The sequence below is a fragment of the Balaenoptera acutorostrata genome, chromosome X (assembly GCF_949987535.1).
Source record: "Balaenoptera acutorostrata chromosome X, mBalAcu1.1, whole genome shotgun sequence".
Taxonomy (NCBI): Eukaryota; Metazoa; Chordata; class Mammalia; order Artiodactyla; family Balaenopteridae; genus Balaenoptera; species Balaenoptera acutorostrata.
Window position 1 is genome coordinate 1,016,873 of NC_080085.1, and position 22,438 is coordinate 1,039,310.

The window sequence follows — 22,438 nt, forward strand, 5'->3', positions numbered from 1 at the left end:
TTGGCTGGTGCTCACCTGTCCACTGGGTTTGCTCCTTCCCAAGTCCGTGAAGGGGCTCTGCCTGCCTGCTTGGTTTCTCGGTCTTTAACTGAACTTCGTTTTCTTGCTGCATTTCCCCTTTGTAAGCCCCTTAGATTACTTGCGTGACAACGCGGGGCCAGGGGGTTGGTGTCTACATCCCTCCCCTGGCTATGTGTGCGACCCCAGGGAAGGCACACGGGAGACAGGCGTCAAGGCGGCAGGAGAGGGGGTGTCAGGGAAGCGTGGCCTGTGGGCAGCGGGGGCAGGCAGGCGCAGAGGAGCGGCCCTGCGTCCAGACATGGTCGTGGTGGGCAGTGAAGACCGCCACCTGTACGCCCACGGAAAAGGCCGCCCACGTGCACAGCCTGGCCCACGGGAACCCGAGTCTCCAAGAGGCAAGGCTTTCCTGGAGGACCTCTGATTTCGCTCCCTTGTCTACACGCTTAACACGTCAAGCTCTGTAGAAAAGAGTTCACCCCAAAGGGCAGGTGCAGACTTGCTAGCTTTGAGGAAGGCACCCCTGCAGAGTCTGCAGAATGGCGCACGGCCGATGGCCCTAAATGCACACGGGTGGAAGCGTGTCCCGGTTCTGACCCCGGCAGTCAGCACAGGTCTGGGTAGACAGACGTCGTCCCGGTTCCACGTGACTCCACCCCAAGGGCTGGGGCTTAGGTGGGTCAGAAGCCCAGGTTGCTCTCGGGGTTCCTCTGTGGAGCCCGGGCCGGGCGGGACCCACGTGGGTGTGTGGGGGCTGGTCCCGTCCTGTTCCTCACCCAGCACCAGCAAGGTGACCTTGGGGAAAGCCAGCTCCAGCTTGTCTTCTCTGACTGACCTCACCCTGGTCTGGAGATGGAAGCTCTGCCTTCTGCTTTCCGATGATGAAGCAAGCCGGAGCAAGCCGGCCTCGGGGCGGTCCTGCTGTGGCCCGCAGCTGGCTTCCCCTCTCCAGCCCCTGCAGTGGACCCGTCTGACCTCTCCAAGCTCACTTGGTGCTGGAAGCTCCAGTGGACCCAGGGAAGTGCTGCTCCTGGGCGGCTCTGTGCGTGACCGTGAGGCCTCAGACTGGTGATGACCCCGCAGGCACGGTCCTGGACGCTGAGAACACCCAAAGCGGCCCCAGAATACACCCCATTCCCCCGTTAACATACCAGGACCCTGGGGTCAGCCTGGCAGAGACTCTCAAAGCAAGTTCTCTCCCTGCAGTGAACATCAGGCTTCCTGCAGATACGGCTCAAAGGCGGGGAAGGATGCTTTCCTGCCTGGGGCTGGGGGTCGGGCACACCTGAGGGTGTGTGCCCACCTCGCAAGGGATTCCCCAGGGCGGGCACTGGGGGAAGGGAACTTCAGGTTAGGAAGCCCCAGGGTCCCCGCATCCGCGTGCTCCCCTCAGCCCCCGAGGGCGGCCCCTGGGACGGGACAGGCCACAGACGGGCAGCTAGGGCCTGCCTCCCCCTCTCCTCCCCAGCTTGAGACCCCGCTGTTTCCTGCTCCCACCACACAAGGCCGCTCGATTCAGAAACAAAAGCAGCGTCCGTGTGCCCTAATTTTATTGTTTCGCAGTAGAACGCCGGACATAGAACATAACTGCAAATATTCAGCTGTGCAAAAGAGAATAGTGCTTAAGTACAAATAGAGACATGATTTTCTTAAATAAATACTTAAACACGAGTTGGTCCTACAAGCACCTGGAGTCTACGTCTGGCGAGTAGAGGTGCCTCACCGCCTGTGGACCCACGAAGACGTCACGATTCCCCTCCCCCCCGTAATCAATACATGGACCCAGGGCCGCCGATCACAAAGAGCCCTCTGCGGGGGCCGCCCCAGCCCTCCGCGAGGACACTGGAATTTCTCGAAGGTCGATGGTCCGTAACAGCTATTCCTCTATGTGGAGGTGTTGGTCGCTGTGGCCAGCGGGCAGGGCGCCTAGATGACCTTCTTCAGCTCGTCGTACAGGACCAGCACGAAGGCGCCGCCCATGCCGCGGAGCACGTTGGACCAGGCGCCCTTAAAAAAGGCTCTGCCGCCCTCGTCCTTGAAGATCTTTCGCCAGCAGTCCAAGGTGCCCCTGTACATGATGTCGGCTGCGGGGAGAGGGCGGGGGTCACGGAGAGGATCACACACAGGCGCGAAGCGGACCCCCAGAGACACGGTACCGACGCTGAGCCCCGGCTGCCGCCATCTGGGTGGCTAGGCGTTTCGACCGCAGGAAAAGGACGCTCTGGACACCCACCGTTCGGGCGGGGATCGAACGCGAACTCAAGCCCCAGCCTCCCCAGGGCCCGGCCCACCCGACGGTCAAGGGCAGAGAGGGAGCAGGCACCCGCCCAGGCCTCCCCCACGAAGCCCGGCTACTGTACTCTGGGACCAAATGCTGCCCCCCCCGCCGCCCCCCACCTCACGTGCTGGCCCTACACCTCCGAAGGGCCGAGCGCCAGGCCCCTCAGCGATGCCCCACCCCCAGAGCGCCGGCGGCCGGGAGCAGGGCGGGGCCGGTACCTCCTTTGCGCCCCGACTGCATCATCATTCTCCGGCGCACGGTGTCGAAGGGGTAGGAGACCACGCCCGCCGCAGCCGTCACCGTCTGCGCGATCATCCAGCTCACCACGATGTGCGTGTTCTTGGGGTCGGGGAGCATGCCTGCAGGGTCACCCCGAGCGTGAGGCCCCAGGGCCGCACACACGGCCGCCCCCAGCTCCACGCGGGGATCCCAGCACCAGGTGACACTAGACCGGCCAGACTGGGGTCACCACACCAGCCAGAGACGGGGGAACCACCTGCAAGCTGGGAGGACGGCCCCCGAGACCAACCTGGTACCCGGCGGCAGGGGCCTCTCTAGACGGAAACAGACGGGCCTTGGGAAGTGGAAGGTTTCACGCCTGTTCCACCGCAAAGGTCAGCCAGCGGGCCTGGGCCCTGACCTCCAGGGTGACTTACTTTACAGGGCGCGAACTGTGTCCTCCCCAAAATTACACTAACGCCCCAAACCCCAGAACCCCAGAGTATAACTGTACTAGGAATATCTTTTACAGAGATAATTAAAGTAAAATTAGGTCATCAGGGTGGGTCCTGATCCCATAGGAATGGTGTCCTTATAAGAGGAGATCGGGGCACAGACACACACACAGGAACGACCCTGTGAAGACACAGGGAGAAGACAGCTGTCTACACGCCCAGGACAGAGGCCTTCGGAGGAACCAGCCCTGCCCACACCTGGATCTCAGATTCCAGCCTCCAAGACGGGGAGACCACAGACATCTGCTGCTGAAGCCCCCCGCCCAGCACCCTGACAGGCGGCGCCGAGAGCAGAGCGCACTCACCTTTGGCGGTGTCATACACGCCGAAGTACGCGGCCCGGTAGATGATGATGCCCTGCACAGAGACGTTGAAGCCCTGGTACAGCCCCCGGATGCCGTCCGACTTGGTGATCTTCACCAGACAGTCTCCCAGGCCTTTGAACTCCCGCTCCGTGCCGGATTTGCCGACGTCAGCCGCCAGCCGGGTTCTGGCGAAATCCAGGGGGTAGACGAAGCAGAGGGAGGTGGCCCCGGCCGCCCCGCCGGAGGCCAAGTTGCCGGCGAAGTACTTCCAAAACTGCGTGTGCTTGTCCACGCCCCCCAGAAAAATCTGCTTATACTTATCCTTAAAGGCGAAATTGAGGGCTTGCGTGGGGAAGTAGCGGATGACGTTGGCCAGGTTGCCCCTCCAGAAAGACAGCACACCCTGCTCCTTGGGGATGCGCACGATGCAGTCCACGATGCCCTTGTACTGTTTGTCGGCCGCGATCTGCTTGCTGGCGTGCTGTACCTGGGGGCAGAGAGACAGGGTTTTAAACGAGGGCCTAAGTCAGACGCCCCCAAGGACCCCCCCACGAAAGGCGCTGTCTTCATAAGACAACGTGTGCATGGGCCTTTAAGTTGCCCAAACATCCTACCGGGAGAAACCCATCTTTTGGTCACTACGGGTCCCTACAAGTGTTACAAACGACAAACTAGCAACGATGTTTCCATTAGCGCTACATTTCTGACAATCCGGGAACAAAGACAGCTTATTCTGGCTCAGAACCGCAAAAGGGGAACAAAAAGGGGAAAAAAACCGAAGCCCAACGAAGGGCACAAGGACTCCCCTAGCGACCCGCCCAACGCCCAAGGTCACGGTCCTCGCGCCGCGGGGCCCGTCCACGCGGCTGCCCCATGCGCATGCGTCCTCCGAAACGTGCCGCAAGGCCCAGTGCGCACGCGCCGGCCCGCCCGCGGCCCCAGTTCTGCGCATGCGATAGCGCCCGCGTGACGCGCGCCCCGGCAACCCCCGGAAGCCGGCGGCGCGCGGACAAAGCGGCGCAGCCTCCCGCTTCCGGTGCACGCGGCCTGCCCGGCCCGCTGTCCCCGCGACCCGGACCCTCGCACCTCGCCCGGCGTCCGCGTGTGCGCAGCCGGCTCCCACCTGTAGCAGCAGCTTGACCCGCTCGATCGGGGCCACGGCCGTCTTGGAGATAGCGGCGGCGATGCCTCCGGCCAGAAAGTCCTTGGCGAATGAGATGGCCTGTTCCGTCATGGTGGAGAGACGGGCAACGCAGCGGGAAGAGAGCGGAGGGGAGGCGCGGAGAGCCGGAGGGTGGGCACCACTGGTCTGCGCTGCCGCCGCCGGGACCGAAAAGACGGGGCGGCCAGCGCGCAGCCGCTAAGGCGCCCACGCCACGCCCCGCTGCCCCGCGCGCCGCGCCCATTGGCTGCGCCGCCGCCCAAGCCCCGCCCCTTCCCGCTCGCCTCGCCCCCACGGGCTGCCGGGAGCAGCTCTGCGCCCCGCCCCTCGCCCTCGAGCGCCGCGCCCATTGGCTGCGCCACCAACCACGTCCCTCCCCTTCCCGCGTGCCGCGCCCCGGGGCATGTAGGGAGCCGGACCCCGCCCATGCGCCCTGCGGGCCGGGGGGCGCGGCGGCCGCCTTGACCTTATGAAGGTCACGCCGGGCCAGGGGGACGCGACAGACGGCGGTTGCGTAAGGGGAAGGACGGGGGTCGCTGAGTCCCACGCCCGATGTTCATCCTGCCCCGGCGCCGGCATCCCCTTCCTCGGATGCTCGGACCGCTGGGTTCGTCCCGGTGATTCCCGAGTCCCGGCCGCGACCCCAGGGATCGCCCAGCGGGAGGAGCGACAGTTCGCGGGGTCAGGGCCGGAGTAGGAGGCCGCCCCGAGTCCCCCAGGCCCGGTTTCTCGAGGGCTTGCCTGTCCCCTGCCCGGTAGACCCCGGGTCCGCCCGTAGGAGCGCCCCCGGAGGACCCTGCCCTGCCGTGGGGTCCCCCGACCCTGACCCCGAGACTCCGGGTGCACTGGGCGCGCTGGGCACTGGGGGGTCCCGGGGGGTCCCTCTCCACCCACCCGGCCGCTTTTCCTGGGCCCTGCCCTTCCGGGGCCCAGTGGGCCTCAGACTCGGGTCCCCCTGCCAGGCCGAGCTCTGCGACGTGGCGGCTCCCAGAGCGACAGGGGCACATGTGCTACCCGCACACGCTCACTCACACATGCACCCACGTTCCCATACCTAGACACGTGTCCACACTTGCCCACGCACACCTGCACACACACGCAGGCAGGCACACATGCCACCCGCAGGAGTACATCTGTCCCCCTCCCCCCAGGAAGTCTCCTGAGACCTAGGTGTTTTGAAATGCTGTGAACTTTTTATTGAATTATAACTAAATGGCACAAGTCGTAAGTGTATCGTTCTGTGAATTTTCACAAAGTGAGTGCAATGGTGTCTCAGCACCCAGGTCAAGAAAGGATCCTTTTCTTGGTGCAAGGATGCGTCCTTTCACTACTTATTTCCCTCCCTGCCTGTTTCTTCTCCCTCTTTTTTCTCTTTGCTCCACCCCCCCCCCCCCCCCATATTTTCACGAGGGGCTTTCCTGCATCCCCTCCAGCCGGTGACGCTGGGTGGATGGATGCCAGGGGCGGGCGCACCAGAGCCCAGGGCACCCGGAGCCTGCCATTCGTTTCCCAGGTCCCCGGTGTCCTTGCAGGACCTTGCTCTGCCCTCTCCTGACCTCCGTGGAGAAGCAGGTAAGAGGCGGGGCCTGAGGCTGGTGCCGCTGCAGAGGGTGGTGCGGCTCGGCACGCACTGGGCGAGGATTGCTGTGTGTGTGTGTGTGTGTGTGTGTGTCGGGGGTGTGTGTGGGGGGCTTGATGTTCTGGCGCCTTCTGAGGCTTCACGGGACTGGGGGACAGAACAGATCTGGGGGCCCTGCCCGGCTCCCGCTGGCAGCAACCGCAGGGCTCTGGGGTAGAGGACAGAGTGGCTGTGGGTTCTGGGCAGGGACAGGGTGCTGGCTCCGTTTGGGCGCTCCCAGGTGAGGAAAGCATCTCTCCTGTCTGCATTCGTACGCAGGAGCCACCTGTGTGGGCGTGGAGGGACCCTGTGATGCTTATCACTGCCCGCTGGGCCGCCAGGGGCCAGCCAGCCGAAGCTGGTCCTGCAGGCTCCGGCTGTGAGGCCCTGGAAGTAGGCGCTTCTGTTGGAGAGCCTCTCCAGCCCCGGTGGGAGCGGTTAACCTCTGAGCGACCCGCTCCCCTCCCCCAGGCAAGGGACACCCCTCCCTGTGCCCCACCTGCATTCTCAGCGCCCACCCCCCGCCCCCCCCGCGCAGGTCAGCACCTCGCTGTTGGGAGGAATGAATGGATGTGACCTCTCCCCCCCTCATTGCTAACTGGGGTTCAGAACGCGTTTTTCTTGAAAAAGCATCTCATGTGGGCCTTAGACGCAGACCCATCTGTCTGACCAGTGCATATGTGCATCTGTCGGGGTGGGGCTGAGCGGGGGTGACCCAGCCTTCGTGCTTCAGGGGGTCTGACCCAGGAGGGCGGCAGGAGCACGCACAAGAGTACCGTGTACTTGGGGAAGGAGGTAGACTGCGCACCGGGGATTGGAAAGGGAGAAAGGAGGCTGAGAGGTGGGGTTGCGGCGGGGAGAGGAAGGGGTTATGTTCTAGGATCCCCAGGGGCAGGGGTGGGGAGGGCGAGGTATGGCCCCCCCTTCCTCACGCTGCCCCAAGGTCTTACTACGACCTGGACAGTTTTAGAAGCTGAGTATCTGAAAAACGGGGGGCCTAACGAAAAGCAGTGGAGGAGGTGCTTAAAGATGACGGGTTTCCACTGACGGTTCAGAATGAGTCACAGAAGGGATGAGGGTGGCATGGGGGGTGGCCTTTAAGTGAACTGGTCTGGTGAGGGGCCGGGGGCTGCTCAGGGAAGGCGCCTGCCTGGTGGAGGGACCCTGCAGGGGGGACCTGGGGGGGCCACACGCTGCTGTCTCGGGTATCATCCTTATCGTCCCCTCCGCCCAGTCCCCGTCCGCCCCAGACAAGTGGAGAGGACAGAGGTCTCACCCAGTGATGGGTCCGGACGGGCCAGGTCTGCAGCGGGCACTCAGACATCTCCTGAGTGAATGAATGAATGGATGGATGGACAGGCCGGGTCTGCAGCGGGCGCTCAGACATCTCCTGAGTGAATGAATGAATGGATGGATGGATAGATGGATGGATGAATGAATGGACAGGCCCGGTCTGCAGCGGCGCTCAGACATCTCCTCAGTGAATGAATGCATGGATGGATGGATGGATGAATGGACAGGCCCGGTCTGCAGCGGGCGCTCAGACATCTCCTGAGTGAGTGAATGCATGGATGGATGGATGGATGAATGGACAGGCCCGGTCTGCAGCGGGCGCTCAGACATCTCCTGAGTGAGTGAATGCATGGATGGATGGATGGATGAATGGATGAATGAATGGACAGGCCCGGTCTGCAGCGGGCGCTCAGACATCTCCTGAGTGAGTGAATGCATGGATGGATGGATGGATGAATGGATGAATGAATGGACAGGCCCGGTCTGCAGCGGGCGCTCAGACATCTCCTGAGTGAGTGAATGCATGGATGGATGGATGGATGAATGGATGAATGAATGGACAGGCCCGGTCTGCAGCGGGCGCTCAGACATCTCCTGAGTGAGTGAATGCATGGATGGATGGATGGATGGATGAATGGATGAATGAATGGACAGGCCCGGTCTGCAGCGGGCGCTCAGACATCTCCTGAGTGAGTGAATGGATGAATGAATGGACAGGCCCGGTCTGCGGCGGGCGCTCAGACATCTCCTGAGTGAGTGAATGGATGAATGGATGAATGAAGGTGACCCGGAGGGCGGGCGTCAGGTCCAGGGCGGTTCCAGCCTAGAAATCCCTGTTGATTTAAAGACACAGGCACGTGCGGGTGGCCACACCCATACACTGTTTTACGCCAGCTTCCCCCAAAATCCTGCTTTTGCGTGTATTTCTAAGAAATGAAGAGACAGGTTGTGTGTAAGTCGTATTTTCTCTTCTCACCTTTTAATTTCTTATCTTTTTCTTTTTTTCTTTTACTGCGAACTGTTGCAACACAGGAAGGAGAGCGCAGTATACGGAAGCCGTGGGCCCTTCATTGCTCCCACACGTCATCTGCCCGTGACTCTTCCAACTGGGCGTGTCCCTCGGGCGCATCCTTGGTTCACGGGCACAGCCGTGGGTCAGAGCCCTGCCTGTAGCAGCCCCCCTGCCCGCAGCCCGCAGTGCGCGCAGTAGCCAGGACTAAGGGGGGGTCGGGCACCACCCCCCTCCCCCCGGCCATGGCGGGCGCTCTGACACCTCCGGTTACAAGTGCAGTTTCTTCTAGCAAAGCCAGTGTCAAGACGGCTGGCTCCCTGACCGGCCAGAGCGCAGGCGTTCCACATGCCCTGTACCCATCGCTTGTCACTGGGGACCCAGCCCTGCTGCAACACGGTGCCCTTGGCTGAGGCAGGGTCACCTGCAGGGACTCACCTGTTCTCCCGGGAGAGGAAGGGGGCGGAAGGGAGTGGCCCCCGGTGAACCGCGCAGCGGATATGGCCCTGCCAGCGGCCGAGCACCGCCCTGCCCAGGTGAAGGGCCGGGGCGGGCAGAGGGGACCCGGGTGGGCGGGGCGCTCTGCTCTGCGCTCCTGCGAGCCTGGCTGCAGTTTCACTGAGGCTGCAGGTCCACACCGGGGCCAGACGGACGGGGGGCCGTGACCCCTGGCCTTTGCCCCTCTCACTCGGGAGAGCTGCTGGCACTCCGTCGGGGTGGCGCAGCTCCCTTTACAACCAGTGTGTCATCTCCTCCCGCCTCTCTCTCTGCCTCACATGGAGACACAATTTGTGATTTTTTTCTTTAAATTGGAGTCTGTCCAAAATTATATACTTGTGTGTGTGTGGATATTATATGTTATAAATATATACTTATACATTTATACATGACATACATAGTTTGTATGCTCTAAATATATGATATATTCTTTTTTTTTAAAGGATTAAAAAAATTTATTTTTGGCTGCGTTGGGTCTTCGTTGCTGCATGCGGGCTTTCTCTAGTTGTGGCGAGCGGGAGCTACTCTTTGTTGCGGTGCACAGGCTTCTCACTGCGGTGGCTTCTTTTGTTGTGGAGCACGGGCTCTAGGCGCGTGGGCTTCAGTAGTTGTGGCTCACGGGCTCAGTAGTTGTAGCTCACGGGCTCTAGAGCGCAGGCTCAGTAGTTGTGGCTCATGGGCTCTAGAGCGCAGGCTCAGTAGCTGTGGCGCACGGGCTTAGTTGCTCCATGGCATGTGGGATCTTCCCGGCCCAGGGCTCAAACCCGTGTCCCCTGTGTTGGCAGGCGGATTCTTAACCACTGCGCCACCAGGGAAGCCCCTAAAATATATCCTTACACCTAGAAAATTATACGTCTCTATTTTTGGAAGTTATGTATCTAAGAGTCTGTGGTGGTTTTAGCTGGAAAGCACAGGTGAACTGTCAACACTCAACAGGGGGCCTGTTTGAAAGGACCCCATCTGACATTCGGGGCACTGTTTTCTAACGATAACGGTGTACACGTAACAGACAACGTACACATTGCTACGCAGTCACCACTGTGCTCGCCTAGTCTTTAAGAGACACTTGGCCTCACACAGGTGCCTGGAGGACGTTTGCAGTAAACAAGCATCCTGACCCCGTAAACCTCCCCCCGCGTGAGCTCCTGGACGCGGTTTCACCATGGACGGGGGCAGAGGTGGGTTCCGCCGCCCTGAGCGTAAGAGAAGGCATCCACCGATCGGTGTGTCCACACGGCCGGGAGGGCAGAGGACAAACGCACTGAAAATAGGCCTGAAGCACTGGGAAATAGGGTCTAGATGCGCCGAGATCTAGTCACCAGCGAAGAGGGAGCGAGGGAGATGCTGACATCACCCGGGGACCTGGGCTGGCCCGCGCATCCCTCGCTGGCCCCGGGGTCCCCCCGCCCCCGGCGCTCCCGGCCCGCACGTCCCACCACCCGGGCGCGTCCCCCGCGTCCAGAGCGCCACAGACGCGCGGAGACAGCCGTGCTTTCCGCCTCCTTTAATCTGTCCGGTGACACCTGCTCTCCAGGAACCCTTCACTGCCGGGCGCTGGGCCCCGCCGGGTTCCCGGTGACCCTCAGGGCGCAGCTCGGGTGCCCAGGACCACGCGCAGCAGGTCGCCCGCGCGCGCCACCCGCACGTCCCGGAAGCCGTGTCGCTGCAGGAGGCGGCGGTGCTCGTCGGGGCTCCGGGGCTGCCCGGCGCTCAGGGTCCGCAGCCGGGGGCTCCGCGACGCCCCCTCCTCCTCCTCCGCCGCCGCTTCCGCCACCAGGAGGCCACCGCCTGGGGAGCCAGAGACGCAGAGACAGAGAGAGACGGGGTGGGGGAGGAGCCTCAGGACCCAGCCCGCGGGGGCCCCGGGCTCCCCACTGAAGGGCTTCGCTGCAGGAAGACACGGACGGCAGGGGTTCCGAGTGTAGGGACACAGCTGCAGCCTGCCTGATGCCGAAAGGGACGCGCAGGGACCTCCCCGGCGGCAGCGTCCCGGGCGGACCTGCGCACCGGCCCCGAGGGCACCAGGAGCGGGAATTGTTTTCTTTTTTCTGACTTTTAATTGGTTCAGTGAGATTATCTTTTTTTTTTAAATTATAGTTGATTTGCAATGTGTTAGTTTTAGGTGTACAGACAAGTGGCTCTGTTATACACGTACGTATATAGAGCAGAGTTCCCTGTGCTGCACAGTAGGTCCTTGTTGGTTCTGTTTTATGTAGCGTGGTGTTTGCATGCGGAGCTGCACGTTGCTGGGAGCAACCTACACGAGAGCCGTGAGAAGTAGAAAGTACGCGTGTGTGTGTTCACACTCCTGTACCTGCCCACCTCTCTGCGTATGTATTTTCAGAAGCGCTTGTGACGGAGGAGGAGCCAAGCCAGGAGAAGGTAAGCCTGGGGGCAGGAAGCAGAGGGGCAGGAGGTAGCTTACGCGTGCTTCTTCCTTTTGTTTGGGTTACCTGGGGAGACCCCCAGACAAGGCACAAAGCAGGTGGTGGCACACGCGCCCCAGCTCTGCACGCCGGTGACGGTAACTGGGAGAATTTTGGTGCAAAATCTCATTTGGGTTCTAGGCATTTCAGTAAACATGAAGTTAACAAAATGGGGATCATAGCCCCACACTATTAGTTATAAAATCAGCTGCAAGGATATATGGTACAGAACGGGGGATAGAGCCCATATTTTATAACTATAAATGGAGTGTAAGCTTTAAACACGGTGAATTACTATACTGTACACCTGCAACTTATGTAACATTGTACAGCAACTCTACTTCAATAAAAAGAATTGGGATCATATGCTATGCTCACTCTGTTCTCTGTCAGTTTTTATGTTTTTCAAACTCGTGGATACACGGGCTTATTAACTCAATGGGCTCCAAAAGCCTTATATTAAAGGAAGTCTTTTTTTTTTTTTTTGGCCTCGCCGTGCAGCTGGCAGGATCTTACTTCCCTGACCAGGGTTTGAACCCGCGCCCTCGGCACTGAAAGCGCAGACTCCTAACCACTGGACTGCCAGGGAATTCCCAGGAGGTCACGCTCAATTCTTATCTGTGACCCCACTGTCCCCAGGGTGCAGGCAACCTTTGCAATCCCAGCTACGGGGGTGGAGGGAAGCCCTGGTTCCGGGTGCCTGCCAATTTCTGAGCTCTAAGTATTTCCTCCATGGCCAATTTCACGCTGACAGCTTGGTATGAGCTGGCTGGCAGGAGTGCTGAACATCTAACAAGCAGTTCTAGCCAGCAGGTCTAAGCTGCAACACACCGCACGGACCCCCGCCCCCAAAAACCCTTCGCAGTATAAATGCGACTTCGAACTGACTGTCCCCAGGTTCCGTGACTGTCTCTGAGGTGGGTGAGAATCCAGCTCTCACATCTCCCGGCCCTGCCTCGCCCCCGGGGGCACCCCTGTTGTGCGATTCCTTCCTTCTCAACCGTGTCCCATCCATCACGTGGGGGCTCTGGTCTCGGGCTGGGGACGCAGCAGGGAGCAGACAGGAACCGGCCCTCCTGGGGCCACTTTCCTGGGGAGGGCACCCCGAATGTCCGTGTGATGCCCCTGTGACCACATGAAAACCGGCATCTCACAGGCTGCGTGGGTGTCCTGGGGCGGCCGGAACAAAATACTTAAAACCACAGACCTCCATCCTCCCCCATCCTGGAGACCATCCGTCTGAGGTCAAGGTGTCCCAGGGCCGCGCTCCCTGCAGAGGCTCCAGGGAGGGTCCTTCCTGCCTCTTCCAGCTTCTGGGGGCTCCAGGCGTCCCTGGGCTTGTGGCCGCCTCCCTCCCGTCTCTGCCTCTGTCTTCCCGGGGCTTCTCCTCTGTGTCTGTGTCTCTCCTCTTCTGTCTCTTAGAAGGACCCTGTCATTGGATGTAGGGCCACCCTCCTCCAGGAGGACCTCACCTCAGACCCTTCACTTCATCACATCAGCAAAGACCCTGCTTCCAAACAAGATTCTAGGTGGACGTGAATTTTGGGGGGGACCATCTTCATCGTGCTACAGGGACCAACAAGAACGCCTCAACTACATGGTTGTCTTGGGGACAGAAACCGGCTCATGTAAGAATGTACTTAACCTTCCGCGCTTTTCTTCATATTTTCCTAGGCGTTTCCCTCGCGGCCCAGTGGTTAGGGCTCCACGCGTCCAATGCAGGGGGTGCGGGTTTGATCCCTGTATGGGGAACTAGGATCCCGCTTGCCGCGTGATGCAACCAAAAAATATATATATAAATAAAATAAAAGAGGGGATATATGTATACATATAACTGATTCACTTTGCTGTACAGCAGAAACTAATACAACATTGTAAAGCAACTATACTCTAAAAAAAGAATACATAAATTTAAGTAAAAAAAAAAAAAAAAAAGAAACGGCCTTTTGGGTACCCCAGATGGAGGTGCCCGTCGCAGCTTGCAGGGCTCAGACCCCAGGGGAGGGGCTGCAGTCGTACTGGGCCGCACGGGTCCTGGGAACAGGTCACGGCTACAGGAGACGGGGCCCCAGGACGGCGGCGGCCACACGGTCACTTCCTGCAACACCGCCCGCATGGACTCAGCCCTCGCTCTGGCTTTTGTCCGAAATAAGAGATCGGGAACGGGGGTCGTTTTCCTGAGAGCTAGAGAACAGGAGGGGCGTTTGGGTGTTGAAGGTGACCCCGGATTGTTGATTATTTTGTTTCATAACCGCACAGAAGAGGCAGCGGAGGTGCCCCAGGAGATGCCAGGGTCGCAGGACGTGGAAAGAGAGCTCGTCTTGCGCCGCTGGACGTGGGGACGCAGGGAGGGGCCCGGGCGGCTTGGTCCCCTCGACTCCACGAGCCCGATGACCCACGTTGGCCCCGAGCGCCGTGGGGACAGGCTGGGTACCACAGAGCAGCCCGGAAAATCATCATCATCGGAGGAGGGAGACCCTGAGCCCAGTGGGGCCCGGGGAGGGACACGGCCGCAGGGGGCGTCCATGAGCCCGAGACCCCAGACGCTGGCTCCAGAAAGTTCAGAAACGCATCACTGACACCCGAGAGTGAGGTACGTCCTCGGGGAGCCGGTAAACTGAGCACCAGATGGCGGGCTGGAGGACGGGGAGCTTCCTCTATAACACGTACTCTTCTTTTAAATTGGAAACTGTCTTTATGTGTTACAAAAGGCAAGTGCCTGATGTGGTCTCACCTGGTTTGCAGCCGCTCGAGATCCGGCTCAGTAACTTGTGGAGTCTGTCATCCGGCCAGTCCTGCAGAATTCTGGAAAGAACGTACAGATCTGCTTCCGGGAGGTTGTCTTTGAAAAAGTCACCTGGTTTTAAAACAAATGGGATTGAGCCGTTAGGGCCACAGGAACTGGGCCTGCACCCGACGGAAAGGAGTTGCACCACGTTCTACAAGGAATGAAACCGAAAGAGACGCTGCCTGCGGTGGGGACGTCTGTGTTCTCCAAGAAAGAGACGTTCGAGGGCTGACCTGGGGACGGGCCCTCCGGAGACAGGGTCTCTGCGGATGAAATGAAGGGAAGGGTCGGAGATGAGCTCCTCCTGGAGGAGGGTAGTCCTGCATCCAATGACAGGGTCCTTCTAAGAGACAGAAGAGGAGAGACACAGACACAGAGGAGAAGCCCCGGGAAGACAGAGGCAGAGACGGGAGGGATGCGGCCACAAGCCCAGGGACGCCTGGAGCCCCCAGAAGCTGGAAGAGGCAGGAGGGACCCTCCCCTGGAGCCTCTGGAGGGAGCGCGGCCCTGGAACACCTTGACCTCAGGCGTCTGGTCCCCAGAACTGGGGGAGGGTGGATTCGGGTCATTTTAAGCCCCCACTTTGGGGTCATTTGTCCCTGCAGCTACCAAATGTGTATCTCTAACTGTGGACACAGACACCTTTGCTATTTGTTACTCCTAACCCTGCCTCGTTCCACAGTGGATTAGATGTAGCTCACATTTACACACACAAAACAAGAAAGAAAACATTTCGAATTGGCATGAAGGGAGAGTAAACACGGGGGTGCAGACAAGTCTACAAGGGGTGGCCCCAGACAGCTGCACAGAGATGGACAATATGCGCTGCTTCTTTTCTTTTTCTTTTTTTTTTTTTTTTGCGTTGGTGGTTCTCTTTCCTATATATGGTGAATCAGTAGCACAGCTTCCATCGTGCTTGCTCCTAGATTTGAAGCTTTAGGGTGTGTCTCTGTCAGCTCAGGCAGAAGCAACAAAGTCCCACCGACAGGGGCTTCAACAACGCACGTTGATTTCTCATGGTCTGGAGGCTGGACATCCGAGATCAAGGTGTTGGCAGGGTCAGTTCCTGGTGAGGACCCTCTTCTAGGCTTGTAGGTAGTGGCCTACTCGTTGTGTCCTCACAGTGGGGAGACATAGATGATAGATAGATAGATACATACATACACAGAACAGATAAATGATAGGTGAATGGATGGATGGAGAGATAGATGATAAATAATAGGTAGATAGATGATAGATATATGATTTTTTTTTTTTAATTTTATTTATTTATTTATGGCTGTGTTGGGTCTTCGTTTCTGTGCGAGGGCTTTCTCCAGTTGCGGCAAGTGGGGGCCACTCTTCATCGCAGTGCGCGGGCCTCTCACTATCGCGGCCTCTCTTGTGGAGCACAGGCTCCAGACGCTCAGGCTCAGTAATTGTGGCTCACGGGCCCAGTTGCTCCGCGGCATGTGGGATCCTCCCAGACCAGGGCCCGAACCCGTGTCGCCTGCATTGGCAGGCAGACTCTCAACCACTGCGCCACCAGGGAAGCCCCAGATATATGATTGATATAAAGACAGAGAGGTAGATAAATGATAGATTGATAAATATTGAATAGATAGGTATAGATAATAGATAAATGATAGATACATAGATGATACCTAGATTGATAATAGATATGATGGATGGATGGAGAGATACATAGATATAGACATGTGATAGATAAATAGATGATAGATAATAGAATAGATATGATGGATGGATACATAGATGATATAGACAGATAATAGATATTAGATAAATAGGATAGATAGGACAGATAAATGATAGGTGGATGGATGGATAGATGATAAATAATAGATGATAGATATATAGATAAATGATAGATGATTGATATAAAGACAGGTAGATAAAAGATAGATAGATAGATATGATAGATGGATAGATAGCTACATTGATAGTTACATAGATGGTAGATGAATAAATGGATGAATGGATGGATAGATAGCTAGATGGTAGATATAATGCATGGACAGATAGATAGATGATGGATGGATAGATATGGATGGACAGATAGATACACTGATAGATGAATAAGTGGATGGATGGATAGATGATAGAGAGACAGATAAATGATACACAGGTAGATAGATGATGGACGGATAGATACACATGATACATACATAGATGACAGTTGGATGGATAGATGGATAAATAGATATGGATGGACAGATAGATACACTGATAGATGAATAAGTGGATGGATGGATAGATGATAGAGAGATAGATAAACGATACACAGAGGATGGATGGATAGATGATAAATGTTACATACACAGATAGATGATGGATGGATAGATGGATAGATATGGATAGATAGATACACTGATAGACAAATAAGTGGATGGATGGATAGATGATAAAGAGATAGATAAACGATACATAGATAGATAGATGATGGATGGATAGATGATAGATAAACGGTACATACATAGATAGATAGATGATGGATAAACGATAGATACATAGATAGATGTTCCTGGTGTCCCTTCTAAGGACGCAGTCTTGCTGGATTAGGACTCCACCCTTGTGACCTCCTTCACCTTAATCACCTCCAGATAAGAGTCACACTGGGGGTGGGGCTTCAACATAGGCACTTGGGGACACAATTCAGTCCACAGCAGGGTGACTGGTTCTTTTTTTTAAGTAGGAAAGTATCAGGCGGTCGTGGGGCACAGGTCCCTCTAGCACATCCACCCTCAGGCCGGGCCACAGTGTGGATGAGTCACCAGGTGCCAAGAGTTTCCCTTCAATCCGGTCCCGCCGGGAAGTCCTTCCTCACATCCACCCCAAGGCCTTCCTGCTGTAGCCCCCACGTCACTTCCCTGTGAGGCTTGGGTCGCTGGTCGACATCTGCAGACGCCGATCTTGGCCCGTGCCCATCCCCACCTGCCCTCCCGCCCGGCTACTGCCCTCGCTGAGAACTTCAAACTCCTGTTCTCGGGGTCTGCAGATGCGCCCGTGTGCAGACGTGCACACACACACCGAGATGCACACACACAGACACATACGCATATAGAGACACATCGACACACAGATACATACATGTATAGAGACACACAGAGACACTGAGATACACAGACACACAGATACACCAGTATATATGCACACACAGACACACAGAAACATGGATATAAGACACATACAGACACACAGAGAATACACACAGATATACACATACACAGGTATAAACATTCAGACACAGGAACGTGGATACATACACACACACACGGATACATATATATACATGTACATAGACACACAGAAACACACAGATCCACACATACAGACACAGAAACACACAGAAACGTGCGTATATACACATACATACACACAGACCCAGATACACACCCACAGATACAGAAACACACAAACAGAAACATACACACTCAGACATACAGACAGAAACACAGAGAAAGATGGATGCACACACAGACACAGACACACTCACATATACCGACACACACAGACACACACCCCCGCTCTGTATATGAGATAAATAAGGTCACCCAAACGCTGACACCCGGCGGACATGAAGGACACTGACCTGGCACAAAGCGGATCCGCTCTGTCTGTCGTCCGCCACGCTGAAAGCCCCCAGAGAGCTCAATGACCTCTGGGAGGTCAAACACAGTCACCTGCAGATGCGGGTACTCCCGGGCGAGCTCGCGCGCCAGGATGCCGGTGCAGCCTGTGAGAAGCAAAGGCAGACTCTGGACCCTCCTGGCGTGTACGAAACCCTTGGAGTGTCTCCAGAGTTCAGCTCTGGCAAAACCAAAATGATGCTCTCAGATGTGGCCTGAGGCTTGTGCCCCGAAATGAGGTCAGCCAGTGGGGAGATCACTGGTGTCTCAAAGTCAGGGCCTCGTGGGCGGGTGCTGGCCCAGAGCAGGTTAGTGGGGTGGGCACAGACTCGTGGGGAATCCTGACAGCAAAGCTCTAGGGAGTTGTACTCTTCCCTGCCCCTTTCTGCTGCGGGAATGCAGACGCGATGGCTGGTGCCACGGCAGCCACTCTGGGCCACCAGGAGGAAAGGTGTGCAGAGGGTGGGGAAATGCAAGCTGGCAGCTCAGGAGCCCTCCTAGGACACCAATCCCACTACACCCCTTGGGCAGGGCATCTACTCCTCCTCCATCCACTGTCCTGAGGAAAGGATTTTCTGGGATGGGGTGGAGGGTGTGTGTAGCATAATTAGACCTGATGCGATGGCAGCAGATGGGCTTCACGGCCCCTCCCCTACTTGGCAGCCACCAGGAAGGGTCCCATAACCTCTACAGGGGTCCTGGGCCATCCCTGGGACCTCCTAGAACTTGGGAATATCAGCCCAAGCCCCCGCACCCACCCTGGATATATTTAGGTCCCCAGATAGTTTGTAGAGATAAACCCATTCTGCAATTCTTATTAGCAGGTAAGGTGCCCTAGATTTAATACGAGAGAAGAAACGCATGTAGCCCTTTGCACCCGACTCCTGGAGGGGGTGAATGTACCTCCCAGGTCGCAGGCAGAGGTGAATCGGGACAGGTCGAAGGCCGTGGCCACGTGGTGGGCGGTCAGCTTGCTGAGGCTGTGCATGGCCCTCATGAACTGCAGCGTCATCTCCCTGCTCTGGTGGTGGAAGCAGGGTCTGAGGAGACCCACCCGGAGCCCAGCCCGTCCTGCACCCGGGATGAGGTTCCACCTGGCATTTGTGTGGGTGGGGAGCTCAGGAGGGATCATGGAGAGGGGTCTGGGGTAGAGCGGGGTGGGGAGGGGTCTGGGGTAGAGCGGGGTGGGGAGGGGTCCGGGGTAGAGCAGGGCGGGGAGGGGCCCGGGGTAGAGGAGGGCGGGGAGGGGCCCGGGGTAGAGGATGGTGGGAGGGGTCCGGGGTAGAGGAGGGCGGGAGGGGTCCGGGGTAGAGGAGGGCGGGGAGGGGTCCGGGGTAGAGCGGGGTGGGGAGGGGTCCGGGGTAGAGCGGGGCGGGGAGGGGTCCGGGGTAGAGCGGGGCGGGGAGGGGTCCGGGGTAGAGGAGGGCGGGAGGGGTCCGTGGTAGAGGAGGGTGGGGAGGGGTCCGTGGTAGAGGAGGGTGGGGAGGGGTCCGGGGTAGAGGAGGGAGGGGAGGGGTCCGGGGTAGAGGAGGGTGGGAGGGGTCCGGGGTAGAGCAGGGCGGGGAGGGGTCCGGGGTAGAGCAGGGAGGGGAGGGGTCCGGGGTAGAGAATGGCGGGGAGGGGTCTGGGTAGAGCAGGGCGGGGAGGGGTCTGGGGTAGAGCGGGGTGGGGAGGGGTCCGGGGTAGAGCAGGGCGGGGAGGGGTCCGGGGTAGAGCAGGCTGGGAGGGGTCCGGGGTAGAGGAGGGCGGGAGGGGTCCGGGGTAGAGGAGGGCGGGGAGGGGTCCGGGGTAGAGCGGGGTGGGGAGGGGTCCGGGGTAGAGGAGGGCGGGAGGGGTCCGTGGTAGAGGAGGGTGGGGAGGGGTCCGGGGTAGAGGAGGGAGGGGAGGGGTCCGGGGTAGAGGAGGGTGGGGAGGGGTCCGGGGTAGAGCAGGGAGGGGAGGGGTCCGGGGTAGAGCAGGGAGGGGAGGGGTCCGGGGTAGAGAATGGCGGGGAGGGGTCTGGGTAGAGCAGGGTGGGGAGGGGTCTGGGGTAGAGCGGGGTGGGGAGGGGTCCGGGGTAGAGCAGGGCGGGGAGGGGTCCGGGGTAGAGCAGGCTGGGAGGGGTCCGGGGTAGAGGAGGGCGGGAGGGGTCCGGGGTAGAGGAGGGCGGGGAGGGGTCCGGGGTAGAGCGGGGTGGGGAGGGGTCCGGGGTAGAGGAGGGCGGGAGGGGTCCGGGGTAGAGGAGGGTGGGGAGGGGTCCGGGGTAGAGGAGGGAGGGGAGGGGTCCGGGGTAGAGGAGGGTGGGGAGGGGTCCGGGGTAGAGCAGGGCGGGGAGGGGTCCGGGGTAGAGCAGGGAGGGGAGGGGTCCGGGGTAGAGAATGGCGGGGAGGGGTCCGGGGTAGAGCAGGGCGGGGAGGGGTCCGGGGTAGAGCAGGGCGGGGAGGGGTCCGGGGTAGAGGATGGCAGGGAGGGGTCCGGGGTAGAGCAGGGCGGGGAGGGGTCCGGGGTAGAGGAGGGCGGGGAGGGGTCCGGGGTAGAGGAGGGCGAGGAGGGGTCCGGGATAGAGGAGGGCGGGAGGGGTCCGGGGTAGAGGAGGGTGGGGAGGGGTCCGGGGTAGAGGATGGCGGGGAGGGGTCCGGGGTAGAGGATGGCGGGAGGGGTCCGGGGTAGAGCAGGCTGGGGAGGGGTCCAGGGTAGAGGAGGGCGGGGAGGGGTCCGGGGTAGAGGAGAGCGGGGAGGGGTCTGGGGTAGAGGAGGGCGGGGAGGAGTCCGGGGTAGAGGAGGGCGGGGAGGGGTCCGGGGTAGAGGATGGCGGGGAGGGGTCTGGGTAGAGCAGGGTGGGGAGGGGTCCGGGGTAGAGGAGGGCGGGGAGGGGTCCTGGGTAGAGGAGGGCGGGAAGGAGTCCGGGGTAGAGGAGGGCGGGGAGGAGTCCGGGGTAGAGGAGGGTGGGGAGGGGTCTGGGGTAGAGGAGGGCGGGGAGGGGTCCGGGGTAGAGGATGGCGGGGAGGGGTCTGGGTAGAGCAGGGTGGGGAGGGGTCCGGGGTAGAGGAGGGCGGGGAGGGGTCCGGGGTAGAGGAGGGCGGGGAGGGGTCCGGGGTAGAGGAGGGCGGGGAGGGGTCCGGGGTAGAGGAGGGCGGGGAGGAGTCCGGGGTAGAGGAGGGCGGAGAGGGGTCCGGGGTAGAGGAGGGCGGGGAGGGGTCCGGGGTAGAGGAGGGCGGGGAGGGGTCCGGGGTAGAGGAGGGCGGGGAGGGGTCCGGGGTAGAGGAGGGCGGGGAGGGGTCCGGGGTAGAGGAGGGCGGGGAGGGGTCCGGGGTAGAGGAGGGCGGGGAGGGGTCCTGGGTAGAGGAGGGCGGGGAGGAGTCCGGGGTAGAGGAGGGCGGGGAGGGGTCCGGGGTAGAGGATGGCGGGGAGGGGTCTGGGTAGAGCAGGGTGGGGAGGGGTCCGGGGTAGAGGAGGGCGGGGAGGGGTCCTGGGTAGAGGAGGGCGGGGAGGGGTCCGGGGTAGAGGAGGGCGGGGAGGGGTCCGGGGTAGAGGATGGCGGGGAGGGGTCTGGGGTAGAGGAGGGCGGGGAGGAGTCCGGGGTAGAGGAGGGTGGGGAGGGGTCCGGGGTAGAGGATGGCGGGGAGGGGTCCGGGGTAGAGGATGGCGGGGAGGGGTCTGGGTAGAGCAGGGTGGGGAGGGGTCCGGGGTAGAGGAGGGCGGGGAGGGGTCCGGGGTAGAGGAGGGCGGGGAGGAGTCCGGGGTAGAGGAGGGCGGGGAGGAGTCCGGGGTAGAGGAGGGCGGGGAGGGGTCCGGGGTAGAGCGAGCTGGGAGGGGGCACTGGTCTGAACTGTGTCCAGCTCCGCGGCGAGGCTGGAGTGTTGCCAGAAGGGCAGCTCCGCTGAATCCTGTCACGGTGCACCCTCAGGGTCTGATTTCCAGTTTGCAGAGGGTCTCCTCCCGGGAGACTGCCGACTCCCCATTCGGGTCTCACTGGACCAAACCAGGAGGACTTAGGGGGTAACGACCCCCTGCCCCCTCAGCTGTCATCTCACTGAGGATGATCTGATCTGATCGTTTACAGAGACCAGGGCTCCCTGCCCAGCTCCCCCGTGGGGTCCATGTGTGCTCGGGCCCCACCCAGGCAGGAGGGAATGAGCCCCTGGGTCAGAGAAGGAGGCCGGCAGGACAGCGTGCAGGGGACCCGCCTGGGCCTGGCACTCTTAGGGCTCCGGAGGGTGGGCAGGAGGAGAGGGATGGGCAGGGAGTCAGCCCAAATCCCAAGAGGCGGGGGGGGGGGGGGGGGGGGCGGGTGCAGACAGGGGCCGCGGGGGCCGGAGTCGTTTGCCTGAGGCTACGGATGGTGCTGCTGCCATTTCACCCAGATTTGGGGCCTGGGGACCTCGGCATCTCCCAGGACACTGTCCTCTATGACCCCTCGAGACCCTCCAAGACCACCCAAGATCTTCCAAGACCCTCTGAGACCCTCCAAGACCCTCTGAGACCCTCCAAGACCCTCCGAGACCCCCCGAGACCCTCAGATACCACCCAAGACCCTCCGAGACCCTCCAAGATCAGCCAAGACCCTCTGAGAGCCCTTCCCTCCCACACAACAGTGAACAGGGGTCGTGGGTGCCAGGGGGCGGGGGAAGGGCCGGGAAGCCCTTTGCACACCCTGCGCTGAGCTGAGAAGCAGAAGTCTGTGCAATTCAACTCCACGTA

At 60.0% G+C, this 22,438-nt stretch overlaps 2 protein-coding genes and 1 long non-coding RNA gene across 9 annotated transcripts in view; 1 reads left to right on the forward strand and 2 right to left on the reverse strand.

The window, feature by feature from the left end:
- Window positions 1-1,551: 1,551 nt before the first annotated feature.
- Window positions 1,552-4,689, reverse strand: SLC25A6 (solute carrier family 25 member 6). Its single transcript, XM_057538710.1, has 4 exons — window positions 4,462-4,689; window positions 3,339-3,825; window positions 2,518-2,658; window positions 1,552-2,102 (listed from the first exon to the last, which is right to left on the reverse strand). The coding sequence occupies exons 1-4, from the start codon at window positions 4,570-4,572 to the stop codon at window positions 1,945-1,947; spliced, it is 897 nt and encodes a 298-aa protein (XP_057394693.1). The 5' UTR covers window positions 4,573-4,689; the 3' UTR covers window positions 1,552-1,944.
- Window positions 4,690-4,763: 74 nt separating this feature from the next.
- LOC130706488 (uncharacterized) lies at window positions 4,764-14,194 on the forward strand. 5 transcript variants are annotated; one of them, XR_009006717.1, is made up of 7 exons: window positions 4,764-6,072; window positions 8,444-8,956; window positions 9,999-10,096; window positions 11,135-12,261; window positions 12,790-12,972; window positions 13,604-13,937; window positions 14,056-14,194. It is a non-coding gene; the product is annotated as an uncharacterized LOC130706488 (long non-coding RNA). The 5 variants fall into 5 exon arrangements; XR_009006714.1 differs by having other exon boundaries at window positions 8,444-11,300; window positions 11,846-12,261; XR_009006715.1 differs by having other exon boundaries at window positions 8,444-10,096.
- ASMTL (acetylserotonin O-methyltransferase like) overlaps window positions 10,408-22,438 on the reverse strand; it is a 28,900-nt gene continuing 16,869 nt past the window's right edge. Inside the window, exons 10-13 of one of the 3 annotated variants that reach the window (XM_057538707.1) lie at window positions 18,662-18,779; window positions 17,722-17,865; window positions 14,079-14,201; window positions 10,408-10,706 (exon numbers count right to left, since the gene is read on the reverse strand). In XM_057538707.1, coding sequence (XP_057394690.1) covers window positions 10,501-10,706; window positions 14,079-14,201; window positions 17,722-17,865; window positions 18,662-18,779 — 591 coding nt within the window. In that variant the 3' untranslated portion in view covers window positions 10,408-10,500. Of the gene's footprint in view, window positions 10,707-12,965; window positions 13,529-14,078; window positions 14,202-17,721; window positions 17,866-18,661; window positions 18,780-22,438 lie in introns of those variants that run through there. The other 2 variants (XM_057538706.1, XM_057538708.1) reach the window with 2 other exon arrangements.